The sequence below is a fragment of the Lolium rigidum genome, chromosome 6 (assembly GCF_022539505.1).
Source record: "Lolium rigidum isolate FL_2022 chromosome 6, APGP_CSIRO_Lrig_0.1, whole genome shotgun sequence".
Lineage (NCBI taxonomy): Eukaryota > Viridiplantae > Streptophyta > Magnoliopsida > Poales > Poaceae > Lolium > Lolium rigidum.
Window position 1 is genome coordinate 32,473,004 of NC_061513.1, and position 10,226 is coordinate 32,483,229.

At 43.8% G+C, this 10,226-nt stretch overlaps 2 protein-coding genes across 2 annotated transcripts; one reads left to right on the forward strand and one right to left on the reverse strand.

Annotated features, from left to right (window-relative positions):
* Positions 1-393: 393 nt before the first annotated feature.
* LOC124659666 lies at positions 394-1,045 on the forward strand. Its single transcript, XM_047197497.1, has one exon. The coding sequence runs from the start codon at positions 430-432 to the stop codon at positions 940-942; it is 513 nt and encodes a 170-aa protein (XP_047053453.1). The 5' UTR covers positions 394-429; the 3' UTR covers positions 943-1,045.
* A 1,384-nt stretch (positions 1,046-2,429) lies between these two features.
* LOC124662398 (RNA-binding protein BRN1-like) lies at positions 2,430-9,044 on the reverse strand. Its single transcript, XM_047200238.1, has 9 exons — positions 8,846-9,044; positions 7,905-7,987; positions 5,801-5,852; positions 5,549-5,674; positions 5,367-5,449; positions 4,416-4,598; positions 3,451-3,772; positions 2,918-3,061; positions 2,430-2,834 (listed from the first exon to the last, which is right to left on the reverse strand). The coding sequence occupies exons 1-9, from the start codon at positions 9,042-9,044 to the stop codon at positions 2,704-2,706; spliced, it is 1,323 nt and encodes a 440-aa protein (XP_047056194.1). The 3' UTR covers positions 2,430-2,703.
* Between the last annotated feature and the right edge of the window lie 1,182 nt (positions 9,045-10,226).

The following is a 10,226-nucleotide window of genomic DNA, read 5'->3' on the forward strand; positions in this document are numbered from 1 at the left end:
TTAACTGTGATTAAATTTTATATGCAACATAATTTGGAAGGAAGGGAGTATAGTACTAACTTGTACTAAGCATTACTGGCACCAAAAATACCTGCAAGCATTTTTTATCTGAAACAAAATACGGTTATTCAGCTAGTTCACGCAAAGATTATGTGCGAGTTTCAAGTAGGATCCCTGGTTATGCATACTACTGGCCGGATGCATACTACTGGCCGGCAATGTCAGGTAGGGATCTGCAGGGGTCCCGACCGGTCTCTACAGACAATGCTACGTTGTCAGTAGTCAGTAGCCACACACCACTGCGACACAGGAACGATGTACGCGCGCGCAACACTACTACTAGTACACGTCGAGCGTCCTCACGATCCAGCAGCCACCATCCCTAGTTAGCCACGATCTCTTCTTCATTCTTCCACGCTCCGGCTCGCCATGCCGCCCTCGTCGTCCTACCTCGCCATGAGCAGCTTCTCCTACCAAAAGCTCAAGAAGCTCCCTCCCGCACCGCCGCCTCCCGCCAGCCCCGGCCAAGAGGACGCGCACTACGCCGTCGCCGCCTCGCTGGACCACTACTACCGCCACGCGGCCGCCGCGATCGTCGCCCGGAGGACGTCGTGGCGCCGTCGTCGCGCGTCATCCTCGTCCTTCTCCAGCGGGCGCAGGCGTCCGGCGCGCAGGCTGAGGATCTCGAGCCTGGCGAGGGCGCTGCGGCGGAAGGCGGCGGCGATGGGCGGCCGGGTGCGGGCCAAGGTGGCCAAGGTGGTGGGCAGGCTCCGGGAGGGCGGGCCCTTGGTCGGGGACCTCTTCGCCGGCAACTACATGTTCCTGCAGGTCACCCCGTCCGCGCCCATGGACCGGGGCTCCTTCCTGCCCTACTACCTCGCCGTCAAGGGCAAGGGCGCCGTCGCCGGCGCTGCTACCGTGCAAGGCTTGGTCCGTGCCTAGCTAGTTCTTTGTAGCTCTGTGGATTATTACCTGGTAATTTGTACGTACGTAATTGGGTGACATTTCCGCTTTGCTTGTGCAATTGTGATCGGATCGTCTGTCGACATAATGTGCAAAGAAAACTTAGCTCAACTTATCATGTTTTATGTGAGATGTGGCTGATTTCATTGGGATATTAAAGTCTGTTTATTTTTTTATTTTCACCACTTAAGGATCTGTAACTCCAACAACAACATGTTAAACGCAGTTATGAAAGTTTAGAGTTGAGTGTAACTACCAGTTCAGCTATGTAGGCATTTTACCTTCAAAGCACTATGTATGCATGCAGTACATATAGCTCCACATGGACTTACTTGCACAGTTTACTGTACATCTCCGTGCAATTGTAACTGAATTCGGTACTTGCTACGTCTAACTGTCTCTCCAAAGCTCTGACAGGTGATCTATTTATGGGCGATATGCACGTACTCTGCGTATGGAGCTGCTGCTATTACCGAGTTACACAGTATGTGCACCTCACTTCCACTGACAACCAACCCGGCGAACCTGTCGTGGATTCTCTTTGTTCTTTATCCACTCCATTTCTCTTAAGCAAACAATTGCTCCCAGATTGTGATCTACATCAGTTAATCTTTATCTATACAAGTTAATCAGTACTCCATCACGTAACACTAAGTGTCGTGTCGATCACCAGCAGCAAGTTACGTCAGCTAATGATGACTCGATGGACGGAAGACGGTTAACCATAACTCTGGCTAATAATGTCTGTCCACATTGATGCTGGCAGCAGGTGAGATACCCTTTCCACGAGAACGAGATGGTCTCGGCTGCAACTTGCGCCTTCCTTTTCAAGTTAACAGGACGAAATTGTTGTTGGGAGAACCAAGCCTGGGGGCCCATTACGGCGTTCTCAGGCCCAGTTGTTGCCAACCTTGCAGGGCCCACATTCCTTGCCCGTGGGGCCCCAAGCCCAGTAGCTCTTTCTCACTAATCTCACCAAGAAGCAAGACAATACTCCCCGACAAAAATTCTTGTGTGGAAAACACTCCATCTGTCCTTCAAATAGAGAATTTTGCACCTCTTGTAATTTGGTTGGTAACCAGTGTTTTTCTTGGTTTTACCAGCACAGTGGACTTTACAGGCTCCTCATCAAAGGAAAAAAGGAACCAAGACAGTAGTGTGTCACAGAACCTTTTTGTACCGTCATTTTTATCAAGTACAGAAGATACTTTCCTAACTTCAGAAACGTTCTAAAAATATTTTTGTTCCACAAATCTAATAATACCATTTCAACCCAACCAGCTAAGTATTTAGACTGGTCAAAGCCAAAATTTCTAGCTAGCCTGCTATGGAAACCTTCTACAAAATTCCAGCCAAAAAAAGAGACAACCTTCTACAAGAAACATTCTGCAAACATGATCATGTCTGCATGGACATGATACGGAACGACTCAGGAAACAAGCTTAAGCAACTAGGAACCCATTTTCAAAGGAGATAAAAGTAACAATTGAATGAATCTGAATTTCTGATGTTTACAAGGTGGTCTGATGGTACAAAGTGCTAAGGCTACACTAAGATGAAATTACACAAGGCACCAATTGAATTTGAACTGAACGAGGAAGATACATGGGGCTCCCTGGCAGATTCTGCAGACATGCAGCGCCCACGGCCAAGGGGGAAACAATCAGTGTCACGGTCAACTATCTGACAAATATGTACCAAGAACATGATCGCACGGTTGGGTAATCGCAAAACGGTTTGTCAGAAAGGTTTACTGTGCCTGCTGTTGTCTCTCTTGAGTTGTACTTTCAGTTTTTTGCCGCCTAGCTGGAAACCGTTCATCATAGTAATGGCTGACTGCGCGGAGACGGGAGAGTCATAGCTTACAAAACCTGCACGAGATTGCAGACGGATTAATGGATTACGTGCACAGCGCGCTGAGAGAGAGGGAGAGCCTACGAGTGAGGGACTTTACCAAAACATTTACTGGCACCCGTGGCTTTGTCTACAAACACCTTGGCACTTAGCACTCTACCGAACCTCTGGAAGGCCTCGGAAAGTTCTTGGTCCCCAAATTCTTGTGGGATGTGGTAGATAAATAGATTGGCTCCAGGAGGACCTGTACACGTGTAGTTAGGTTTATAATGCGACAGACTTTGCACTTACAGCTATGGAAAATGGTAAACCAATATACATGCTAGATATGGATGAGTGGAGTAGTTAGAATTAAATATTTGTCACTTGACATACAATTAGAGTTGTCAATCCGGCTAAAATATTCATGCTGGATTATTGTATGCATCTTTTGATAGCCTTATATAATTTTGCTAACCCATGCATGCATGTTCATTTTTTGAGACAGGAAATGTCCATGCTGTGGAAATAAAATGCACATGGCATTTTGGGGACATTACATCATAATTAACAGGCTAAGCTACTCTTGGAAGAATATGGTATTTTCGCTTGCACAATCAGTAAACTAAAATATAAACATCGAATGTGGCTGACCTTCTGTTTGTGTATGGTTACCACCATTGCTACCTGGACTATATGGAATAGCATTCACGTTTGCACTTGGAACTTTAAGCAAATTGTGAGAATTCCCAAAAGGACGATTGCTCATGAGAGCACCAGGATAGGATCCAGTATACGGCATACCAGGCACAGCTGGATAAGGGTTGCCTAACTGCATTCCATTAAATGATCTAGGAACTGAATTGGGGGACAGTTCAGGATTGACGCCTCGTATAGAGTTTACTTGATTCTGAAAGGGGGTTTGATTTTGCATAGGAGATAAAGGGTACTGCATAAGTCCGTATGTCCCAGGAGGCTGCACAGAAAAAGGGAATTATATTCCATATTAGATGAGTGCACGTAAAAAAGAATGTTGATTAGTCAAGACATATATTTAAATCTCTTGAAGCTCCACAAGTAATATACCCAGGAGTGAATTTAAATTTTGGCAGTTCGGTTGAATAATTATTATTTTCCAATACATCTGAAAACACCGCATATTCTATTTGCAACTACTCCCTCCGTCCCATGAAACATGTCTGAGATTGTCAAAATTCGGATGTATAGTACTATGGTAAACACCACCTATTCTATTTGCAACAACTCCCTCCGTCCCATGAAACATGTCTGAGATTGTCAAAATTCGGATGTATAGTACTATTTAGTGTCTAGACACATCCAAATTGAGAAAAATATCAGACATGTTTCATGGGATGGAGGGAGTACAAAAGTACGGAACAATCAGAGCCACACCAGAAGTTTTGAGGATTACTTTTGGCATGCAAAAAACACAATTCCACAAATAACAGTCTATGCAAGAACTTTTCTCTAACAAATTATAAAGAATACTGTCTTGAAATCAAACTAGGAACATAACACTCAAGGTATTAAATATCCAAAATTGCAAGTGATATAATGGTGTATAGTGCAAACAAGGTTTAAAGAACAGCACAAATCACCTGATAACCAAATCCATTATACTGAGGCATATATCCCATCGGCAAAGCTCCAAATGCTGAAGAATGTGGCATTGGACCTCCATTCGGCATATTAGGTGGTTGCAGTTGAGCTTTCTGTGCTTTCCTGGCTTGCCTTTCTTTTTCTGTGTCAGCCCATTTGACAACCAACGGCACACTAGAACCCTACCAAATGGATAAGAATTTATACACAAAGTAAACAATAAACGGATTTCAGAAGATGTCTAGATGGTTATTACAAAGCACTTCCAATGTATCAAAGAGTAGGCTAAGAACGCTATAACAGAAAATATATCTAATGTATACTTTAACTAAGATAATGATAATAAGCATATCAGTTGGGTTGCTGCATTGCCAGTTATCTACCATTCAGGTAAACATGTTTTTTTATGGATGAGAACAGTTTTAGGGGATATGAACTTGTAGTGTGTGCATGTCACCAGCATTGAGTAGATGCTAACATCAGCCCGATATGTGGGATACACTAACAATAAGAACCATCAATTTATTCTTTAGATGTGCAAACACTTGTTTGAACATCTTTACCTTTTTAATCATTTAAATCATGTTGTGGATTGGTTGGGGAAATTCAGGACATGTGTGATGAATCTAGGCAAAGTCTGAATAGAAGTGGATACATGAACTTATAATAAAAGTATAAAACTATCTCAACTATTCAGGAAAAGTAACACATTGGACCAGATGTATGACTGGCCAAAGGCTTCACACTATCAGCCTGGAAATAAATTATTTGAAAATACAACAATGATAATGTCAATCAAGTGAGAGAATGCATATAAACTGTTGGGGAAAAAGAGTATATAGTTCACTGAAAATCATGACAATATGACATATATGCTATGTTGAGTGTTAACCAGAGTAAATTCCAACAAGTAAAAGTTGCCTTGCTATCACAACTCATTTTGGGCAAACCTCTATTTTGTGCTTCCCATTTACAGCCTCAATAGCTGCCATTGCTTGCTCCTTTGTTTCATATTTAAGGAAGGCGCAGCCAGCTGCAATAAGTAAAGTTATTTAACAATATTTAGTTTTAACTTTTAAATGATATTTTTAATTTGATTGAGAAAGAAAGTAACATCTCCACAAGAGCGTACCTTTACTTGTTTGTTGTGAACCTCTCAAAATTTGTAAGTCCTTAATATTTCCATATTTGGAAAACAAATCAGTCAATTCAGTATCTGATACATTTTTGGGAAGCATTCCAATGAAAAGCTTGTGCTCTGCAAGTCATGGCAAGTGTAAACATGAGTGTACTATTCACATGTCAGTAGACAATACGGACCAAAAGCAAAGACCCATGTAGAAATCAGACAAAGACATCAGATCTACATAAACATTGATCATACCCAGCCTCTCCAACTCTCCATCAGCATATTTGACTTGCAAAGGACTTGACGCCTGTATTCAACAAAGAAATTGTCATCAGTGAGGCAAGTAACAACAAGCCTGTAAAATCTGTACTTTTCTTGAAGAAAACGTCTCTCAACTATATCCAAACAGGGTACCACAAGAGTAGCAATAACACTATAGCAAAATACTAGCAATGCACATGTGTATAATTGACTCCACAAGTCAGTGATTACCAAGTAATTTAACCTGAGCATTCTAGTATTTGTCCAACATTAGAATATGGGTCTTTAACTGACAGGAGACATCATGGTATGCTTTGTATCACGTCTGGTAAACATTTTCCTTGTTATTTTAAAATTAATCGATGCAACATTACATATATTTCAATAATGCCCATCTCAGTGGGCAATTAGATACTCAGTCGCTCTCTCCCAGTCAAGAGATCTCAAGAACGAAAGAATCAACTCAATTTGTAGGTCTAGTGCAATCATGAAATTCTTTATGATTCTGAATAAAGTTAGTATGGTCCGCCACAGCAAATGTACATTAGGTGCAATTTAAGCTATCTGGACCAAAGCATGCAAGGCATGGACAGAAATGAACTTTAGTTGCAACTCAAGCTACTTGAGAGCAAAGCGTGCACTTCCAACAGAACCAACTGTTTCATCTACACAATTTTTTTGGCTGTGTTTGATAGGAGCCAGGACACAACTAGCCACACTTGGAGTTAGGTTTGGTGGGACCTCAGTTAGGTGTGCCACAGAACTGAAGCTACAATCAGTTGATTTTCCGTACAAAATGGCAAGTGTGGTGGCTAAATTGCTGATCGATCTTTTTGTTAGGTGTCTCTCACAGGGACAAGGCTAGCCCATTGCGTGGTTGGCAACCACAAGTCAATATTTACCACAGACTCAAATTATTTGCTGTTAAACACAAATGCATCCATTATTTTTACCATCAGACGGTAAGCCCAGTAGTCTGGCTCTGCTTAAGGTTAACTGTAACCTTGTTTCTCCTCCAACCAATAGACCTTTTCTCAAATTGTCCCAAATGTTTTGACAGGCCCTACTTGATGGGGAGCTAAAATTAGGACTTACTCTTAATATCTGCTTATGTTTACTTATCAAGATATGCAACTTGTAAGTATAAGCTTCACTAATTATCATACTGCATCAACTTCCCATGATCAGGTTACAGCTGGCTAAATTAGCAATGCAAGGGAACCTCCTTCACTACTCCTACTGTACTCAATAAGAACAACGGATTCTGTAGTGCGCGTCTTTGAAGAGTACATAGACTAAGGTTATGGGGACTGGGATTAAACCACTTAACTTTCATAAATTGTACCAAAGTACAATCATGCATATTAGCAACCTTGCAGAAAAATGAAACAAAAAAAAAAAATTACACGAGCCATGAACGCAAGTATCCTATACCCCATATCTGTAGTGGCTTTCTGCCATATAATCAGAATAGCGAACTGAAGATTCAACTGACAACTAAAGATACATGTAGGTTACAAACATGGTTATTTGTATTGTATGAGCATTGCATTGTCCACCGAGAATGTTTTAACATGCATTACAGTATCTAAGCGCAATATAGAAAAGAATATTATAGCCTAAGCTAACTATAGGAAGAAATATCCTCCATATCAGAAATAACTCAACCCTGTAGAATGGTATAGCCTAGCAAGCAAATAGCAACCAATGCCACCACCAAATCTGGAAACGAGAATTTCAGGGTTTAACTGTTGAAGCCCTATAACAGTTTGTGTGACTCCTTGATAAGCTAAAAATGGTTACCCTCGCAAAATCTGATGGAACCCACAGATGTTCAACATAAACAGTTTCCAGATGATTTTAGACTACCCGCAATGCCACTTAATCAAATTTCCCTATAGTGTCGCACGTGATTTATTTAGTGATACCCAACAGCTGAAGACATATCTTAGCTTCCAGTGCGTCCCTGCCAACCGAATTGTGGAATGTTCGTGAACCAGTCATGAAAGCTAGGGGATCCTACTGAATCTGTAACAATCCCACCCAGGCAGATGACATGAAAACACAGTAATAGGTCAAGATAGGAATGCTCACATACCCCCGGGAGCGTGTGCTTATTGTGGAACTCATTTACCGCCTTGTCAGCTTCATCCCTTGAAGGACATATCAGGAAACAGCACCCTGCATTGGGTTAACGTGATCGAAAGGTCAGATTAGGAGGAAGATGGGAACAAAAAAGAAGCATCAAGCAACCAGAAAGGGTGTTAGCAGGGCCAAATTCTGCGTGCCAAGTAAAAAAACAAGCCAAAGTTTCTAAATTTTGGAAGCAATGTGCAGACCGGCTAAATCTTCACATGCAGCGAAACACTGGAAGCCTAAAATTCTGTGGTGAGATTGTGCAATGCCAGTCCAAACAGAAGACTAAAGCAAGTTCATCTCACTGTTTTCTGACCGCAATATGAACCAACTAGCTAAATATCGGAGCTTCCAATCCACAAATTACCAGAAAGTCCCCGCAAATGGAGCACATTTGCGCTCGCGTTGCTTCAAAACGAGGTCAAGCCAAAACGGCCACGGGAGCATATATATACGGACAAAAAAAAACTGAACTTTGGAAAAATAGAGCGCTAAAAAATCCAAAATCGCCAGCAGCATTGGATCAAATCTGCTAGCCTAGCGCAGCTCAGATCGACAGAACCCGAATTCGAGCTCAAACCCGCAATACTTGGATAATTCTACACAAGATCTCGCTCGAGCACGGGCGAGCAAAACATAAAAGAGTACAAATTCGCCGCCGCCCGAAACACTCCAGCTCCTCCTCCAGCAACGGCGGCGGCGGCGGCATTGCGCCTGAAAACCCGCCGCGGAACACGGAGGAAGGAGGAGAAGCAGAAAACCGCGGCATAGTTCGAAAACTTTTGGCGCGCGCGAGGCGGAAGCGCGAAAAAAAACCCGAATTTCCCCCGGCGGCATTGCCCCTGCCCCCAAACCGAGCCGGAACCGATGCAGAAAGCCAGATCCGGGCGCAGGGATCCGCACCTCGGGAGGCCTTGGTGGCCTTGTCCTTGATGACGGTGACCTCGTCGACGAGGGCGACCTGCTGGAACATGGCGGCCAGCTCCGGCTCCGTCATGTGCTTGGGCACCTGCCCCACGAACAGCTTCACGCTCTCCACCGCCTCCTGCTCCTCTCCACCTCCCTCCGCCGCCGGCGCCAGGCTCTCGCTGTTCTCCGCCATTGGCCGCCGGGCACCCGCTCCTCCGCCGCCGCTGCCGCGCCGCGCTTTGCTCGCTGAGGGTCGGCTGCCTCCTCCGCCTGGCACTGGCCTCGCCGCTCCGCCGAAATAATTATTTTTGGGGGAGGTGGTGGAGGTGATGGAGGAGTTGGGAGTCGGGAGTTTTGCAATAAATAATTGGTAATGGATATGCACGTAGACGAGGAGGAGTAGTTGCAGGTGATGAGAGAGAGGAGCAGTTGGTTTTTTGTGGGCAGGACTGGAGAGGGAGTTGTCCTTGTGTTGTGATCTCCTTTGCTCCTGCAACGGTTTACTTGCAGGTCCCCTTCTTTTGGTGTTTCAAATTTCGATTGATTGTTTTTCCTGTTTCTGTCATGCAGCTGAATGCAGGGGTGGTATCATTTTTTTTATATTGTTATGCTTGTGCTTAGGGTGTGTTTGGTTGCATGTAAAATAGCCAATGGATAGTCTAATTGTGTTTAATTTTTTTGGCTGTTTGAATGCCTACACAAGGCCTCTAGTCCGACGGCCACGTTGCTTCAAGCACCTTTGAGTCACACTAGATAGAAACAATCGTTTTCCATGGGGCAGACATCGCTCGAAAACAAGTGGCAGCCCATGTTGCACACGTGTCCCTTCGCAAATACGCGTCATAACCCTCGTAACCCGCCTCCACTCGTGGGTTCGCTGCAAGTGACACGCACCACCCACGAGCACGTATGCTTTCTCTACGGCGATGGTGGCAACAAGATTAACTTTGTTTTACTCTACGATGGTGGTAGATCTCTTCTCACGTGTGACAACGCCCTAGGTTAGGATCCAATGTTTTAATTCAAGGCAGGTTTGCACGGTTGCTTAATGTACCTCTATGAGTAGTACCCCAATATTTTGCACATTAGAAAATCGTATATGTTGAAGCTATATATGGTACTTTGGACAAAAGGTTAGTTCGATTTTTTGGGGGTTGGGGGTGGGGAGTCTATGAGCAAATGATGTTTGAGGCTACGAAGGCAAGTTTTCATTGGTTGATTTGTTAGCAACAACCCTCAAGTGGATAGGCGTGTTGAAGAGCCCCGATGGATTGCACTAGAATATCTCCGCCGACAAACCCGAAAATGTGTCCGACATCCCCCAAATGATAACCTCTTTAGGGTAACTTGGGCACATGTCTATGTCGATAGCGGC